The sequence below is a fragment of the Chinchilla lanigera genome, unplaced genomic scaffold, assembly GCF_000276665.1.
Source record: "Chinchilla lanigera isolate Chin_1 unplaced genomic scaffold, ChiLan1.0 scaffold00087, whole genome shotgun sequence".
Taxonomy (NCBI): Eukaryota; Metazoa; Chordata; class Mammalia; order Rodentia; family Chinchillidae; genus Chinchilla; species Chinchilla lanigera.
Genome location: NW_004955488.1, coordinates 5,361,994 through 5,381,365, shown reverse-complemented (window position 1 = coordinate 5,381,365; position 19,372 = coordinate 5,361,994). Strand labels below are relative to the sequence as shown.

The following is a 19,372-nucleotide window of genomic DNA, read 5'->3' as shown; positions in this document are numbered from 1 at the left end:
TCCGGTACCGGGAACCGAACTCACGACCTTGCGCTTGCCAGGCAGGCGCTTTTGCTGCTGAGCTAAATCCCCAGCCCCAGCCTTTGGTTTTGCTTATACATTATTTTCGGGTACAGAAGTGCCAGTGGTGTTCTTAAGTAAATTTCAAAATCTTGTTTTTCCTTTCTTTCATAAAATAATGCATGACATAAGAACTCAAATTGCTGATCTAATTTTCTCTTCTGTGATTTGGGGCATATTATAGACTATCATGAACTCTAAATTCAGAAACTGGTAAACTTGAGGTTGTGCAGTCTCTGTATCTCCTAATCATCTTTATCATCATCATCATCTTCCTCTAATGCCTACAGCCACCCCTAAATAATAAACAGGCTGCAATCATTGTCTCGTATTTCCTACATCTTTCACTTCTTGCTCCATAAAGACTAAAAAACTCTTGATTTACCAGTAAGACTTATTTAAAAATGAAGAAAAAAGAAATTAGAAGAAGGAAGTAGGAAAAGGACTAAGAAAGAGAATTGGGGTAAGACAAGAGGCCTGAGGTATATGGCATTCCAAAAAAATGTAGTAAAATCTATTTGGGGAGAAGTTATTTAAGTTGTAGTTGTTTTGGTGTAAAATTAGGGATAATCATTAGATAATAATTAGGGATAATCATTAGGGGTAATCATACCAGAACCATGGTATGAGATTGCTGCCTGGAGCAAATGTTAGTAAGTGCTGGTACATGCCTGTAACCCCAGCATTCTGGAGGCTGAGGCAGGAGGATTGCTGTGAGTTTGAGGCCAGCCTGGACTAATAGCAAAGACTGAAAAAAAAAACCCTAAATGAATGAATGAATGAAAAGTTCTTGGACAGAGGCTGGCCCACAGAGGTGGTAGGTGAGTACTACTCTTTGTGGTGGAGAGTACTAGAAGGGCAGGATAATATATGCCAATTAATATTTCCTCTTTGGTGAATCCTTTCTTTTTAAGCCTCTCCCACCCTACTCATTCAGAAGCTGGGTGACAAGTGTGATAAAGGTTGCAGTTGATCTCAGAGAAAAGATACTCTTGGTTTAAAGGGACCTTCTGTGCTTGAGAAGATAGGTTCAGAGACAGTGAAAACAAACCATTAGGAAGATCTTTGTGGGAAGAAAAAAATTATATGGCATAAGAAACCAATGTGATGGAGTAATAGTTTCTCCTTATTAATATTCTCAATCATTTTTAAAAATTAATAGGTATTTATCCTCTTTTTGTTTTGTTTTGTTTTGTTTTTTTGTTTTTTTGAGTCAGGGTCTCACTATGTAGCTGAGACTGGTCTTGATCTCACTATGTAGCCCAGGGTGGCCTTGAACTCACAGCAATCCTCCTGTCTCAGCCTCCTAAGTGGTGAGATTACAGGCATGTGCCACATGCCTGGGTTAGACATTTATCTTTTTGCTGAGTAAAATGTTCTTTAGTCTAACTCTGTAGTTTTGTATTCTTAACTTCTACTTATAAACATGTTATGTTTACATTAAAACAGTCTTAGCTTTCTTTGGGTTAAGGTCATAAACAAATCTTTCAAGGTCCAAAGACTTCTGAATCTTTTATTTAGACCCTTATGTTTCTCCACTTCAAGTACTCCATGCAGATTTTAACATAGTGAAATAAATCATTTACAGACATATCTCTTAAATTATGTATGTTGTTAGGCTTACTTATCTGTGTGCATGGCATAGTTTTAAGAGCAGAATCTGCGGTGTTCAGGAAAGACAATAGGATAACTGTTCTATAAATTAGATTTGTGAGACTTTTAAATGATTTTAGGTATATAAAAATTACATGTACATTTTACTAGTGTGAACAGTAAAATGAATTTTCTCATCTTATTAAACTGACATACTGTACTGATTTGGAAAATATTTAGTGTGATAGCCTCAATTATATTTTTATACACATGCATATTGTCTTTATATGCATAGAAGGAAACCTACAAAAACTGTTGGTCTAATAACATATTTGTAAATGAGGTATTAATTTAGCAATTCTGACTACATCTCTCCATCTTTCTTTTTTTAGTTTTAAGGTTACATGCCCTAAGTCAGAGATGGTTGGAAACTTTCAACGCAATCTCCTCATTCACTGAGTAGGAAAGATTGAATGAAGCACAAATTGGGAGAGATCCCTCAGTTAACCTCATCATTTCTTTGTGTAAGAGTCACCTGACCATGTGCTTGTGGCTTCTTGAATCAAAACAAAATAAGAAGTTTCAATTCTAGGTTTTCCCGCTATACATCCATTGATAAATACTTAGGTAATATGAATCTATAGGTTGGATTCCCAATACTACAAGAAAAAAATTGTCTTCCTTTTATAAATACCTCACACCTCAACAATAACTACTTTGGACGAAAATAGAAAGTAAACTCCTTAAGGGTCTAGTGAATCCTGATCATTAATTTGAATGATCAAAGAATGCCTTTATAAATGGATACCTGGCAAATTACATATTGAGAAAACTTTACAAACTTATCTCCCAGCTCCAAAGTTATTAAGGTTAGATAAATTAAATGTCCAAATTTCTACAAGGTTTTGTAACTAAATAATAATCAATACATTATGTTGTCATTAGTGAACCTTAGTTTCTTTTCAAGAGGTTAGTTTGGAGTTAGTATAATTATGAAAGATATAAAGTCAAAGGAAATATGGAAAAACCAATTGACAAACAGGAAATATGCTACAAGCAAAGATCTGGATTGAAGTAGTAGTTAGCTCCATTGTGAAAAAATAATGTAAAATACTTTTGTATAATTTTGTTCTTCTTTAGCTCCGAACTGAATACTTTAAAATGTATATGTTAAAATCTCCTGTACTCCTGACAAATATGAGATGTTTAATGAACTAAAAATTTTGCAGTAAGAATAATAATGTACATCACCAGTGATCATACAGAAATGCATATAAATACAATAGCTTATCCATAACCACAATACAACTAGTCACCTAAAAGGAGGCCATGGATAATAAGGGTAGCCAGTTGAAAAGTTTTGCATTTTTAACTTGGGCAAAACAATGATATTTTTGAGATAGAATACTTTATTAAAGGTTTATAAAAAAATTTTCAGAAAAAGAAGCTAAAAGTTTTTTATGCTATGATAGTAATATGATAAAGTTGTACAGTTAAAGTCAGGGTAAAAATAGACAATCTTAGCAAGCTGAGTAGTTTTATGGATTGCTAAACATTATTGGAATGAAGAATTTTCTAGTATAGAAATCACTAAACCTAGCAATATATTTTCATGTAACTGGCAATGACATATATGCTAATATAATAAGTACATGCATTTGTTAGTATTTTAGTTTGTAAAAAATGAAATCAACATCCATCGAGATATTTCTTCCTGCTTTTTCTCCTTTTTGTTTTTCAATAGAAGGGGGCTACATAACAAGAGTTTGGCCCAAACGAAGATTATTTGGAACTCTGTTCTGGCTCATAATTATATACAAAAATGTTAGACTTGATAATGTTGTGAACAAAATTCATTGGCATTTAGTTTTCCTGGTGTTTCTTCTTTGCTTAGATTTTTTTTTCTATGCTTAGAAGAGGAAGGTAGAAAGCATTAAGTCCTTGGAAGAGGATATTTACATTTAATGTTCCCTGACTGTTAAGAATTATTCTTTAGCTCCTGGTGGCTTGGCTTCAGCAAAAGATCCTGGTAGTGATTTCCAGATTATGGTCTCCATAGAGCTTGGAGATACCTTAGGCACACTGCCGCTTTTGTGTTGCTAGTTTAATGCACTAAGGAAGCAGCAATGATAGCATAGGTAGTAGACTGAGAAACAATTGGGTTGGAGTAATGAAGTCAGAATTGTCACCTTTCACTTGTCACACATCCACTGTGAGCAACCAGATGCTATTCAAACATGAGACTTTGAACGCCCTGGAAAGACAGACTTCCTCAGTGTGTGTGAAAGCTTCTAAATACAATTTGCATGAATCTACAAAATCTGATTCTGTAGTTAGTGATTCTCAAAATGCTTATGTGGGTCTCAAATATATCTGTGGAGGAAAATATGCAAATAATTATAAAAATAACAAATAATGCATCACAGAGACATTAAAAAATTAAAAGCCACTTTAATGAAAAGGTTTCATAAATCAGTGATGGATATTAGGATTCTAAATAATCTCCTCTCTCTCATGAAAGACATGTTGCCAAGAACTTTGTAAGAATGTGTTTTTTGGCTGAGATAGAATTGCTGAAAGAGTAGTAGCTCTTTGGATAGCATAAATAGCGATATTGTTGGAATTTTGTGGCATTGGGAACCTTTCTTAGCTCTGAGGGAAGGATTTAAAAAATGTATGTTTTCATATGGAGGATTAATGTACACGAATGATTGAAGTTCTGTGAACAGTCATGAAAGAACAAATTCTGCATTTTCCACACTGCAGCCTTTCTATATGTCTAGACTCTAAAATAGCACAAGTAGGAAAGTGGTAAATAAGCAGGAAATGGTAAATACGCAGTTCAGAAAACAAGATTTATATTTACTATTTTAAAATTTTATGCAGGCATTTATATCCCAGTGGACTGCCTGAAGAATATTCCTTTTTAACTACTTTTCGGATGACTGGAAGTACACTTGAAAAGAACTGGAGCATTTGGCAGATTCAGAATTCCCTGGGGAAGGAGCAAGTTGGCGTGAAGATTAACGGCCAGACAAAGTCGGTTGCATTTTCCTACAAGGGACTGGATGGGAATCTCCAAACTGCAGCCTTTTCGAATTTGCCTTCCTTGTTTGATGCCCAGTGGCATAAGCTCATGATCAGCGTGGAAAGCAGCAGGGCCACTCTTTTCGTGGACTGCAACAGGATTGAGTCCTTACCTATAAAGCCAAGAGGCCCCATTGACGTGAATGGCTTTGCTGTACTGGGAAAGCTTGCAGAGAATCCTCAAGTTTCTGTTCCAGTAAGTATAAAAACATCACACAGGATGGGAGAGGAACACCGTATCAGATTGCTAAAACTAGTATTTCAAACATCTTTGATAATCAGCTGAAGCTCAGACAACAAATGTTTATTCATTTTTAAAAAAATTTACTCAAACACACATTTAGAAAGCCTTTGGTGCCTATTTTGAGCGCAGCATGTGTCAAACGGAATGGAGAATCAGCAGCAGTTAAGCAATTAGGTCTCAAGAAGTTGAAAGTCTACTCACAGGTGTTACACACCCATCTGGAGCACCCAGAATTCTTAAGAAGCAACTTAGAAAGAAACTCATATTAGTGATACCAATCTATCTATCTATCTATCTATCTATCTATCTATCTATCTATCTATCTACCCATCCATTCATCCATCCATCTCTTATGTAGCTAATGAGAATATGCTAAGTAAGGTTAATATAAATTTTGAATTCACTTAGTCAAGAATTCCATGATTCTTGAAATCAATGAATTTTGAAATGGAAGGATTTAAATTAGCAAAAGGAGAAGAAAGTGCATTCCAGCTAAGGGAAAAAACATGAAGGGGATAAATATACCACATTCAAAAGTATGGAGACCAGGTAATTAGATGATGAATGTCCATGACAGTGTGCACGTAGGGGGAGGAACACTAGCTGCAGGGCTGTTGGAGATGAGGTTAGAAAGTCATATGGTGTCAGAGCAGAAAGAATGAAATTCACATAAACCGTATAACATTTATTTGGAAGCAAGTTTTGCATGATATATGGTAGAAATAAAGGATTTCAAAGTCCTGTTCATGATTTTATTGTAGAGATCCATGAATTCAAAGGCGAGGGATTATGTAATGACATAACAGTTGTGACAACTATTATCTTATAGTTCTATCATTTGGAATTGTTATACTTTCGCTTAATCCTGTGAGCAAATATTTTATAATACTATGACAGGAATTTAAAAAATATATTCTTAGAGGGCAAGTTTTTTTGAGGAAATTAAATAATTTAGAGCTCAGTATAATAACCATGGTTTCCTCCTTCTCTCTCTCTCTCTCTCTCATATTCAGTGGTACTAGGTTGTTAAATTCCAGTCACAAAATGCATGTAAATATCATGGAGGGTGGCAAAGATGGCACAATGATTTTGAATTGTTTCCATGTACTTCTCAAAAAAAGGTATCAGGGATCTCAGTAATGGAATTGATCCAATAACTTGTTTTCGAGGGAAGAATTGTGATTAGTGTGAAAGGTAGTGTGAAATTTCTGTATTCTCTGATGGACAGAAAACAGCTTGTTACTGCCGCATTACTGTCCTGGCTTGCACACTCTTCAGGGAGTATTTCTTCACTTAATGACTTATCACACCTCGAGAGGCTGGGCTAGCAAGCCAATGGGACTACTGTTGCGCCATCTTGAGATTTTGTGCGGCAAGATCTCTGCAGTGATGCTGGACAGGTTTTCAGGCAACACTGGACTCCTGTCATATCTGTGTTGTTTCCCGACCGTGGGTACTCACTGTGGGAAGGGCCTTTTGATTACCTCCTCACTGTGATGACTACAAATCGAGCACTTAAAATTTGTATTTATCAATTCATTGGCCTTAAAAACATTTTATCTCTTTATAGTTCTGAATTTGGGGTGCTAAGTTGCTACTAAGTTGCTTAATTGCTAGAAGAGTAAACTAAAGTCTCAATATTATATCATTATATCATAGTTTTGCCAAGGATGTCATAGCTGACTGTGGGTTTTCTAAAATGTCTAGTATCACATCACAGTACAGATTGTCATGGGAAAGAGTGCTGTTAAAAACCTGACAGGCTTTACCCATGTATCTGGTCCACCAAAGAGCTTATCTAAATTGGTGTACTGTAGTCAGTATTAAAGGTATTTAACATGGGCATATATCAATTTCTTCCTTCAGAATAGTCTTTTTCACCAGGAAACACAAAAGATACCTGAGCCTAGAGCCCAATTAAAATTCTATTGTGGATGATGGTGGTGATAGTGAAAATGATAACTACACTAGATCAAGATTATAGCCCCCCGCCGCATACCTCTACTAAAAGGCTGGAAGTGACAATGTTAAACTTCCCACTAAAATGTATCTCTCAACCTTCACCCTGATAAGACAAAGAAGAAAATTATGTAAGAGAAGCTCATTTGGGCTTTTAAAATATCAATTCAATATGCCTAATATATCAACCTGAAGTCTTCAAAATGCTTGCAATTCATACTACTTGATCTTTGCAGAATTTTGCAAGCTAGCATGTTCTGGTAGGGTTATGTCCATTTCTCAGCTAAAGAAGCTACTTGAAGTAGGCCCACTCTCCTGTAGGAAAGAGTTTTAGGCCTAAAATATTTAATCAACCTCATTTTATTTTATATCAACTAGCCTTTCTTTTGGCAAAAGATAAATACCTGAAACCATGTAGCTTTCCTTTTAGAGTGTGTCATCATTCTTATTTTGGAAGGCATTTGTCATTTGCATAGATGTTTCAGAGTTCACTTTGTGGACAAACAAAGTAAAGTTCAAAAAAAGAGAATACGGTACAATAAAAAATATATCCTTAGGCATCAACCCTATTTGTTTCTTAATTTAAACTTTCATTGCGTGCCTATATGCTGGGTGTACAAAGTCAAATGCATTGCAGATTCTGTCTTCCGTAGTCTAGAGGATGAAGCCCTGAGGTAAATAAACAATCAGAACATAACATGAGGAGAAACACAATAGTGAAATGCACTATGGGAGCACACTGAAATCCTCCTGCATCATGTGAGGCTAGGGCTATATGAGTGTGCAGGTCAACAATGGTCCCTAAAGGAGATGATGTGTGAGGAATCTTGGGGCTGAATAAGAGCTACCCAGGAGAAGATAAGGTCCGGTATTCCAGGCAGATGGACTCTGGTTTGGAAATTCTTATACATATCAATTTTCCCCTTCGCAGGGTTTTCAGTCTTCTCCCATTGGTCTCCACATTTTAAAAACCAAAAAGTGGTCAAGGAGAAGTCCACAGATGAAGACCAAATGGTGATGAAGTGTCCCTAGGCTTTTGTTTTGACTTTATGACCTATCTTCTTGGACTTCTTATCAGTTTGTCTAAAATTCAAAGTTGCTGGTAATACTGAAAATCAACAAAAACTGCCTGTGCTTTCGGGGTCTTGGAGGGCAATGGGGGTGGTGACAAACACATACTCTGCGAGGTAGAGCTGTACCAGTTCACCCTCTTCACAATTGTCCTCTTCACAGGTATTATCAGATGTTGAAGGTAGCCTAATGATTGCATAATAAAAAATGCAATTGAAAACATTTGATGAGTTACTAATGCTAAAAGACTCACTTATATTGTACTTACTTATGCTTTCCCTTCCTCATCCTATCTTTTGTCCCTTTCTTTCCTCTAAATTAGAAAAGGAAGCCAATTTCAAGACATTTTCATAAGGCTTGTCACAGCAGGTCTCATATGATATACAGCTCACACACCTTCTCATCATTCATGGTTATTTAGTGGGCTCAAAGCCTTTTATATATTTTTCCCAATGTAGTGCTGTAAGTTTGTTAGTTTTGATTTTAAAGCAATAAATCCCTTATTTCCTATTCTCTTTTGTGCCCGTAATTTAAGGTAGTGTCATTTATCCCCCTGCAAAGCTGGGTTTCCTGGCAGCATACCATAAAAACATGTTATTTTATGACAGGTTCTTTATTGTTTGTTGCCAGCATGATTGCCTAGGAGAGCTATTGGGTACAGCTCTATTAGAAAACAAAGTTAGCTTTTCTCCCCTTTGTGGGATTTACATTGGGAATTTGGGCTTGTTTGAAGGAGGATAAAAGTTTACGTGGCTTTACAAATATATGATCCAAGCCATTTTTCTTTTCACCTGTGCATAGTTCAAATGAATCAACATAGAACATGATGGATTTAATGCTTTTAAAAGTATATCTCAGGTGTGTTGTTCTGTTTATTTTCATTAGATTCAGAGAAAATGTAAGAGCTGGTAAAACTGTTCAAGGAAAAGTCCTTTTCTCTCCTCTACAGAATTTAATATTAATCTCAAAAGGTAAAAACAATGAAAGTTCCACACATGATAACATGAGAAAATAAACTCTGAGGTTGTGACTAATATTATTTGTGGGTTTTGAGAAATACTCTGGGAAATTTATGCTTTTAATGATTTGAGGAATGCATACTATCTACTGTGAATAATATCTAATATAAGTCTGCATATTGAGTTGTTTTTAAAAGTATACTTTTTTACTTGGAAGTATTAGGTTAATGAAAAGAAATAGTAATCTTACCCATGTATAGCCATGTAAAATATTTTTTATGGCACCTTGATTTAAGTGAATAAAAATTAAATGATAGTCAAACTTGCTTTTAATCAAAAATTGAAAATACAAAGTTTTTTTTATTGGTCTCAGCCATACCCATACTGTTAAAAAAATCACTGCTATTACTTTTCCTGTTTTGATAAAAAAGTATATGGGCCAACATCATAAAGAAATCCTGTTTATGTTAAATCTCTATAACAGTGGTTACTTTCTTTGGTTACAATGCAGTGTCAATAGAACCAGGAGCTTTCAGAGCTAGAAGGAATTGAGTTCTTTGAATCAAAACCTCTAAGTTTACTCATCTCTATGTATTTCTTCATCTCTATGTATTTCTTCATTAATAGTTAACAATTCTTCATTAAATATCTGCTAAGTTGCAGGCATTATTTTAGGTGAAGGAGAAAGACAGAAGTTAATCCTCCAATGGAGCTTGCATTATGGGGAGAGAAGACAGACATAATGAATAATGGAATAAATGCACCATATGCCAGGTAATCATAAATCTTATGGAGGACAGCAAAGCCGGAAATTGGTGTGCCTATAATAGGGCTTCACTGAGAAGAAAACATTGTAGAAGAAACCTGAGTTAGTTGAGCGAACTATCCCATGGATGCCTGGGAGAGAGAGACTCCAGGAAGAGCGAACAATGGGAGAAAAAGGATTGGCATTGTCTGTTGTGTGGGGACCACCTGCAGCACAAGGTCAGGTGCTCAGAGGTAACATCATAGAGGTGGGGTGGCAAAATGTTAGGGTTTTGTCTTCTGTGCTGTGTGGGATGGGCAGCTGTCAGATGGTTTTCTGTAAACATTGTAACCATGTTCTCATCTTCTGAAATGATCTCTTTGGCTCCTATTTGGACTCTGTACAGTGGTGAGGGGGAAGGGACAGAGGCATTTAGAAGAAAGAGAGACTTTAAGAGGTATTGTGATAATTCAGGGAGGGATGCTCTTGCTTTGAAATGGGTGGTAGTGGTGGAATGGGTGCAAAGTGGTCAGATCCTGATAGTTTAAAGATAAAGGAAACAGGATTTGGGGTATGAGAGAAGGAAAAAATGAAACAGGATGACACCAATAATTTTAGTGTGTGTAGCTGGAGTATAAAGTTGCCTTTTACAGACACAGAGACTCTGAGAAGAGCAGGTGTCTAAGAGAATATGCAAAGTTGGTTTGCCATATGTAAGAGTGACCAGGAGTCTGGTCATTATTAGGCATCCAAGGAAGACACCGTGTAGGTAGTTAGATGTGTGCTTCTGGAGTACAAGAGAAATGCTGCTTGGAAGTAGGCCCTGGCAAGGAGTTTCCATAGAACTATGGTATTTAAAGCCATGAGATCATTAAGATGTGAGTACAGTACAGAAGTCTTGAGACTGGGGCATCAAATAACCAACATACAGAAGTTTCTAAGATGAGGAAGGCATATCAAAAAAGGTTAAGAAGGAGGAGGCTGTGATGTAAGAAAAAAATTAGAGATTGTGGCACCCTTAAAGTCTAGGGAAAACAGGGTTTCAGGGAGGATGGAATAAGAAACTGACTCAAATACTGTAGATAGGTGAAAAAAAGATGAGCAGTGAGATCTGACCATTGGATTTAGAAATCACTGACAAAGATCTGTTGGAATGCTAGGAGTGGAAAAGAGAAAATGAGAAGGAGAGGAACTGGGGACAATGAATATAGATGATTTTGAGTTTTGTTAAAGGGGAAGCAGAATACTGATAGGGGCTGAAGGGGGATGTGGAATGAGGAGAAGATATTTTTTCCCCTAGTTGGTGGGAAACCCAGGATGCTTCATCATAATCTAGAGTTTACGTCTTCTTTATACTTTTCTACAGCAGCCTCCTGTGTCTCAAAGGTTCACGTGTTTATGATCAAGTGAACCTTCTTGAAATGTTCTTCTAAATAAGCTCCTCTTTGCCCATCCCTAACCCTTGATGGACAATCTTTGCCTATGAAGCAACAATCACAAACCCACTGTTAGTCAAATATCTTATCTTGGAATTCAAGGTGAAAAAAAATCTGCTGTCTACTTTGGCCCACCTAACCTGGTCTCTCCTCTCCATAACACTCCCACCCTTGCACTTGTGCTTCTCCCTGTCTGTGGGATCCTAACGTCATCGCCTACATTTCAGCTTATGAAAATCTTAATCGCTCTGAGGGCTCCTCTTACATGTTGCATATTCTCTTCATGGGGGACTTTAGCCTGGGAACTATTCCTGCCATATCTACTTATACATTATTTATCATCAAGAGCTTCATACATTTGGCTTATTTGTGTCTTCCATATTGTTTATCCCAGAGCACATGAATGTGCTGTGTAGAGGTATGTTGAACAAGTAAATGACTATGTTCTTGCTAACTCTAAGTCTACTGCTTTCCTTTTCATCTTTCCACCTCAGCCTCTGGTACAGTCCAGGAGTGAATTGTGCTGCCTACTCATACTTAATTCATTCCTGGCACTATGTCTGTAACTGCATGGTTTAGAGTTGGAGAAATTTCTAATTGGGGAGCAGTGCAATGCCTCCCACTCCTTCACTAGGAAGGTTACTTAAAGGAAGTCCTTTATAATGATAGAAACCAATGTTTCTTCATTTTCATTGTCCTGGTTACTTTTCTTTCATTGCTGAGACAAAATACCTGACTCCCAAAATTAAGGAAGGAAAGTTTTATTTAGCTCACAGTTTGTGGAGGTTTCAGTCCACACTTGGCTGGCTCCAAGGCAGAGTGGCACATAGCAGTGGGCAACCACTCATGGTGGTGGAGCACAGCAAAAGCAACAAGAGCAAAAGGATGAATGGCCGAGGGGCCTCCTCTTTCTCTTCCTTATATATGCAAACTATCGCCCCAGGGCAGGTGTAGCACTCACACCTACAATCCCAGCATTAGATCGTAGATCAATCATAAATTCTAAAAGTCCACCCCATGACTGGATGAGGCTTTGGGGGGACATGCAGACACAAACCATAACGTTCATAAACTGAAAGGCAGGAGATGAGATCTGAGATTTCAAGTCCAGTATTTATTTAAATCTTTATTTCTACCATGTACACAACAGTTTAAGTAAGCCTAGGTTCTGTTAAGAAATTTTTCTCAGCAGAACTAATTATTAGGTGTTTTGTACTTACAAAATTTAATCGTAATTCAGTTAGGAAAAATTTAAGCCGTATGCCAAGTTTCACAGTTTGTCATTAAAATATTCTCTTGGGAGGAGAAAAATAATTGCTTGCAGTTGGTTTTTGATTAATTCTTAAGAGGACCTTAAATACTTCATTAATTTTTCTTAACAAAGTAGCAAAATAAGTAGAAATCACTAGTTTCATTAAAAGAGTAGAGTGATGGGTAGAGTAGTCCTTGCTTAAATGTGGTGTCAGATGGGCATAATTTTAGCCTTGGAAATGAAGAATCTTAGTGTCCTATAGAAAGGCGCTGGGTAATGCCAAATCTGGACAAATATAAAGCACTTTACATTCACACCATTCAGTTTTCCTTGAGACAATGGAAAAGCATCTTGTGTTGAGGAAGATATTTTCTAGGGTATTTTATGTTCTGCTTAGTAGTCCTAAAAACATTTCCCTTCTCTACTTGTATTTTTCTCATCTTACAATTTGTAAACTAATTGTGGGAAGGCGAATATCTTCAGTTTTCCTAGAATGTTTCCTTACAGCTTGGCTTGCTTGAGGCTTTCAAAAATGTTGACTGAAATACTAAATTAAAATATTTGTCACATATATTCTGTCAGTGAGTGTTCAAAGAGAAGAACGCGTCCAGGTATGAAAATGAGAAACGTGTGGAGATCAGCATTTTATTTGTATAATGAAAGTGACTTTTGTCAAAGCACTGTGCTAGTCCTCCTTCAAAATAGCATGCAAATTGGAATTCACACTGCACGCCAAAAAATGGTTGTCGAATAGATGATTATTAGTGTGTAGGTGGTGTTTATGCGGATGCGCAGATGTGTTCAGAAACCCTTGATCTATGTGGCACTTTGAACAACCCAGCCTGTGTTCACAGATGAATTACATTACATTCCCCATTATTTCCTGCCACAATTACATTTGCATATTTAAGCAGGTGGACCATTTTATCTAGACAGAATTACATTTTTGAGAATCACTTCACATTTGCAGTAAGTACACTTAACGAACTGTCTAAGCAAAGGACATAGGTTTCCTACTTAACCATATAATTAATGTCTCTCAGGGTGATTAAGGTCTGAATCATTTTCAGAATCAAAATATCACACACATACAACACATGCCTACTTTGATTTACCAATTCACAAAGGACCTAGTGAATAAAAATTGGGAGTGGCCTTTTACTTTGAGGACTGAGAAGGAGGAATAACATCTTTTCTTATTCTGGCAAAATTCTTATCTAGTCACTGAGGAAAAAGAACTATAATTCTCTTTTCTATGTGATATTTGGTTACACACATGGATATGTAACTACATCCAGCTGTCAACTTTTAGAGAACACTAGTAATTTTGCTTCTGGATATATTTCTATAACAGGCACATAAAATGGGGAAGGCTTCAAATTCTTATGAAAGTTTCTTAGTGTAGTTCTGAAGTTTTCTAGCAGATGGTGGAAACAAACTTGTACAGTTTCATTTCTAGTTCTCTCTTCTTTTCCATTCATCCTTTTTTCTTTTTTGAGACAGGATCTTACCGTGTAGTTCAGGCTGGCCTTGAACTCACTATGTAGCCTGGGCTGGCCTTGAGCTTGCTGTGATTCTCCTGCCTCAGCCTCCGGAGTGCTGGGATTATAGGCATGTGGCACCCTGTCTGGCTTTTCCATTCATCTTTAATGTTAATGTTCCATCACCAAATACCTTATTTAACTACTTTAAAGACATGATTCATTGTGGTAACAGAATATATCATTCAGAGAGGTCAACTGGAGTAGCAGAAAAAAATCCTCCATTTTAGTGTCAGGAGAATTTGGAAAGCCATCTCTGAGATTTACTAGCTGTGTGGATGGTGGTGAATGAATTAACCTGTCTGCTCCACTTTACCCCATTTGAATGACTTCAAATGCCAGATATTTAACAGTCATTAAGGAAAAAGTTGGTTCTATTCTATTGTTCATCTTCCTTATAAGATTTTCACTGCTATTTAGAAAAAAAAAGAACAAATAAAATTCTTCTCAAGTAAGACTACTCCTATAAAAATAAGTTGTTCGACTAAAGTGATTTCCTTAATTGTAAGAGCTTGTGTTTAGAAAGCAGGGTTCTGCCTACTACTTTTGTTTTATTTATTTTGTTTTATTTTGCATCCTACTTTTACATCATTCACACCATGAATACACAGGTCAGAATAATTCCCATACAACTTATGGATCATTTTCATCTTAAAATGTGTCTTGATTTAGCTGCTCACTTTTTTTTCACCTCACTTGACCCAGTTTTGCAAATGATCGTATTTTCAGGCAAAAGGGCATAGTGGGATTGAGAAAATAGTACTAGTGGAGCAGGAGAGTTCCAGGGGAGTTGGGGGCTCTCTACCTGTTTTTTTAAAATTTAATTTAATTTATTTAGTTTTGGTACCTGGAATCGAACTCAGGACCTTGCACTTGCCAGGCAGGCGCTTGTGCCACTGAGCTAAATCCCCAGCCCCTTCTACCTGTTTGTAATGCAGAAATTTTCCTTTTTCTCAACCTTCCCTACCTTTATGGGTTGAAGGAAAAAAGTTCATTATGCCTCATCTCCAGTTTCAATCTTCCCTCCAGCAATCTCAATGCTGAATGTTTCTATAGCAGTGGGAAAACATATCTTGCTTCTTTCTAGATTTAGCTGACCTAGAATCTACTGAGCAGGTAGGAAGGAATGGAAGCATTATTTAATGAAAGAAAAGAAAGGGTGCTTAGATTTTACACCTGTATTCTTAATGAAACATTCACATAATGCCAGTAATATCTTCTGGCCAAGAGTTATGGATCTGATTAGAAATGTCCAGCAAGGAGCACTGTCAGTTAGACCAGACAGAAGTGTGGCTCCAAGCATTTTGGGGATTTGACTTTTTTTTTTTTGGTCTTGCTGCTTGAAACTCTTCAGATTTGGACTGGGCAACTTTTCTGTTATAGAGGTCTTCCCCTTAATATCTGCTGAAAATGTAAGACTTGTCAGGGTGCATTTGGATTTCAAGGTCCAGGAGTTTAACCATCTTCAACCAATGAATAACATTACATGAAATGTAAATATTTTTAATCTTTCATCTCCAATTCCTAGATTTACCACTTGCTCTTTCTATTTTAAGCTGTGGCTGCTCCATGGGGAATGTTTGTCTCTAGTATGTAGATTTTTTCCCAGAAGTACGGTTTCTTTTACTTGTTCTCCTATTTGTCATCTCTTTTGCTGCCTCTGTCTCTAATCTCCCAGCTAAAGTCTTAAGGCTTATGTGTCCTGTGGCCTTCAGGACGTCTGGTTCCTAGGGCAGCATCTGAGACATGCTGCCCTGTGATAGCATCAGTCCTGTGTTGTCCCCAAATCTCATGATATAGGATCTCCTTCTCGAGGAGGTGATCACAGCAGAGATGGGAAGTCATTATAGCATCTGTTTTCTGGCCAGAGCTACTCTGGAGTAACTCAGAGCAAAAGACATCTTCTTCCAGTGATTCTAGCCCATCTCCACTAGAAAATCTGTATTCAAGGAAAAGTCCTTTCCATTGCGCCCAGCAAATTTAAATTAGATTCCAGTAAGTTAAGGATTCAACCACACTTAGAAACTCACCTCTGTTAAATAATCGCCTGTCTTCCAAGACAACTTTACAGTGTCTTCTTCCTTTCAGTTTGAACTTCAGTGGATGCTGATCCATTGTGACCCTCTGAGACCCACGAGAGAAACGTGCCATGAGCTGCCAGCCAGAATACCAGTGAGTCCCTTGGCCGCCTGCTCACGCGCCCCTGTCCCCCGCTTGCTTTCTCTCAGGAGTCTGCTTTCACTCCAGACCCAGCAGGTGTGAAGAAAGCACAGGTCCTGCTTGAAGCCCGGCGGGTGGAGACCACCTCCCCGCAGGCGGGTGTCTGCTTCTCTTTGGGGCTGCCCATTCCCGCTCTTAAATCTCCCCCCAGAAATCCTGGGGCCCTACCGGTCCACAGGGGAGCGGGCCCAGGCAGGAAGGGGCCTCCTCACACTGCAACAGGTGGGTGGGCCAAGCCGAGCCCTGGCCCGGGTCGGCCGGGAGGCGGCGGGGAAAGGGTTAAGAGGGACAGTTGTCATTCTATCCTCCTCCCGGCCCCCAGCTCTCCTCCAATCCCCAGGACCCTCCCTAGGGCCATTCATAAACAGAAGGGACTTACGTGTCCCGGCCCGGGCACCTTTGCAACCAGACTCCTGGGGGCACCTTTTGGGGGCGCGTGGAGGATCGCGAAGCCCGAGGGGCAGCAGGCATCAGAGCCAGGCCGGGGCTGGCGGAGGGCGGCGGGCATGGCCTGGACCGCGAGGGACTGCGGGGCCCTGGGGCTGCGCCTCCTGCTGTGTGTGCTCTGCCTGGGCGCGGCGCAAGTAAGTCCTGCGGCGGGGTGGGGGCACCTGCTCACTCCCCTCCCCCCTCCGTCCTTTCTCCTACAGCCCAGCAGGAGTACCGAGGACGATGACGACGAGGAGGTGAGCTGGGGGCAGGACGTGTTTGCATTTTCCCCACGCCCGACAGCAAAGGCCTGAGGTGCCAGGGAGCAGGTGCTGGGCATCCTCTGCAGGACGGTTGAGCCGGCCCAGGGACCTCTTCAGGGCGCAGAGCTGAAGGCCCAGGCCCCGAAGGCTGGAGGCAGGGCTCAGCTTCAGCGTCCCCCTCCTGGTCACAGTGAAGCGCGCCCCTGAACCCAGCCTGCAGGGCTGGAGGCTCCGAGGTTGGAACCCAGTGCAACCTGCGTCCCTGGTCCGGTCGAAATTCAGCAGCGTCCCTGAGACTCGGCTGTCCCTCCCGCGGGCAGGGGTGTGAGGTTTCACCGACAAAGACCTCTTTGTAACCTGCGTGTTCCTGGAGTTTAGAAAAACAAAGTTTGCCTGGATAACAGGAGCTTTCTTTTTCCTCTCTTTAAATTCGGGGGAGGGGGACCCAAACCAACTCACATTCCCCAAAGCAGCTTGCGCGGAAGACTTCAGGTGCCAGCATCCCTCTAGGGCCCTCAAACCTCACGGTTTGCAGGCGGTGAAAGGGGTCATTCCCGAGGGTTGCCCTTTTGCAGTGAGGCGCAAAGAGATGCAAGACCTCGAGCTCGGGCTGGCACAGCAGGTAGCTCCGAAAGGAGGCCCACTCAGTGCTGGGTTCAAGGCCTGTTCTGTTCCTCCCAGCTCTTTTGCACAAGGACTCCCCACACCCCACTGGCAAAGAAAGAGTTCCTTTCACAGCCCCGGCGTCCTGGGCTGGAGCGGGCGTCCTCACTAAATACTAACTCGCAATGACTGATTGCATCGACGTCTCCACTGCTCCCCCCACCGCTTTTCCTTCCGAATCCCTTTGGGAGAAGGCGCCTGGGGCCTCTCTGCTGCACACTCCTCTCCCCTGGGGCAGGAGGCTGACCTGCTCCAGCCCGGTCTGCGCAGAGGAGGGCCTGGCCCTTTGGGAGGCTGCACTTCTGTGAGCCTGGGCTACGAATACCCAGCCTCCCCGGAGGCCCGCCCTCCTGACCCCGGTGTGCTGTTTTAGCAGAGAGGCCCTCCGGGAGAGCGGGGTCCCCCCGGGCCCCCCGGGCCCCCTGGAGTTCCGGGCATCGACGGCATCGACGTGAGTCCCATCTGTCCTACCCACCCCCAGCCTTGCCCTTCCCCCCTGCCCGCTCCCCTGGAGGTCGGGCCCTGCGGGGACACGAGGTGGGACCTGGGGCGGAGACCTGGGGGTTCTCCCCAAGAGACAGTCGTGGGGATCACGCCTGGGACCCCAGCTTCTCCAGCTCACGGCTGTTCCCGCTTTTCCTTCCTTCTGTCCTTCAGGGCGACCGAGGTCCCAAAGGTCCCCCAGGTCCCCCGGTAAGTGCTTCCACGCGAAGGCGCCACTTCCTTCCTGTAGATAAGTTTTCCGGCCAGGTGCGTCTCCAGAGTCTCAACTTTGTACCCTTTTCTCTCCCTGCCTCGTCCCGTCCTGCTCAGGGTCCTCCCGGTGAACCCGGAAAGCCAGGAGCTCCAGGCAAGCCCGGCACTCCGGGCGCCGACGTGAGTATTGTGTGTGAGTGTGTGTGTGAGTAGTGTGTGTGTGTGTGTGTGTGTGTGTGTGTGTGTGTGTGTGTGGTTTGCTGGGAAAAGCATTGGAAGAGAGAAGAGGAGAGGGGTAGAGAGGAAGGGAAGCAGAGGAGGGGGCAGCGGGAGGGCAGGGGAGAGAACATCTGTGGCCCAGAGCCTGGTTGTGAGCGAGTCCCTAACTTGAGCAGCTGTCAGAGGAGATTGGAGTGGGGGAGGGGAGGAGAGAAAAGGGGACGGGGAAGGGGAAGGGGAAGGGAAAGGACAGGAACCACCCCGGACAGGCTCCGGCCGGTCCTGCCCTGGCTCTCCTCCCCACCGCATCGCTGTGAGGAAGGAGCGGGTGAGGGCTGGCTGCGGACTGAGGCTGTGGATTCCGCCACTAGGGCGCACGGCTGGGCAGTTTTAGCTCTGGACCTCCCTGACGTTACCTGACGTTACCTGACGTTACCTGACGTTACCTGACGTTACCTGACGTTATCTGAGCACCTGCAGGCGGACGCGGGGGCCGAGGAATCTTCAGTCCCAGGGAATAGAGGAAAGGAAGTGTGCTTGAAGGGAGTGAAGGTGCTGTGAGGTGCGGAAGGGCAGGGCGAGGGAGGGGAACCCCCACAGCTAGGAAAGCCAAAGCTAGTTTTCCCTTCTTCGTGGCTGGCTTTATTGAGGGAAATGAGCTGGCTCAGGGTTGCTTGAAGACTGAGAACCAGAGACCTCCCTCCAAGGCACCCACCTGTGCCTGCATTGCCCGGAAGCCCAGATGCTGAGCTGTGTGGTCAAGGACATGGCGACCTCAGGACGCTCGAGCTCCATCCCTTCCACTGGGCTTGTCCTGGTGAGGTCGGAAGTAGCATCTGCTCTCAGAAAACCACCCCCCTCTGGTTACCTTGCCCGTTCGGTACCACTTCATGTGTTTTCCAAGATCTACAGGGTTTCCTAAATGAAAGAAGGCA

General features: G+C 41.3%; 1 protein-coding gene across 4 annotated transcripts in view; it reads left to right on the top strand.

The window, feature by feature from the left end:
• Window positions 1–19,372, top strand: part of Col9a1 (collagen, type IX, alpha 1) — an 88,046-nt gene that overhangs the window by 3,575 nt on the left and 65,099 nt on the right. The window contains exons 5-10 of one of the 4 annotated variants that reach the window (XM_005404470.2): window positions 4,540–4,936; window positions 16,036–16,119; window positions 16,818–16,853; window positions 17,899–17,973; window positions 18,180–18,215; window positions 18,336–18,398. In XM_005404470.2, coding sequence (XP_005404527.2) covers window positions 4,540–4,936; window positions 16,036–16,119; window positions 16,818–16,853; window positions 17,899–17,973; window positions 18,180–18,215; window positions 18,336–18,398 — 691 coding nt within the window. Of the gene's footprint in view, window positions 1–4,539; window positions 4,937–16,035; window positions 16,120–16,550; window positions 16,752–16,817; window positions 16,854–17,895; window positions 17,974–18,179; window positions 18,216–18,335; window positions 18,399–19,372 lie in introns of those variants that run through there. The other 3 variants (XM_005404469.2, XM_013504449.1, XM_013504448.1) reach the window with 3 other exon arrangements.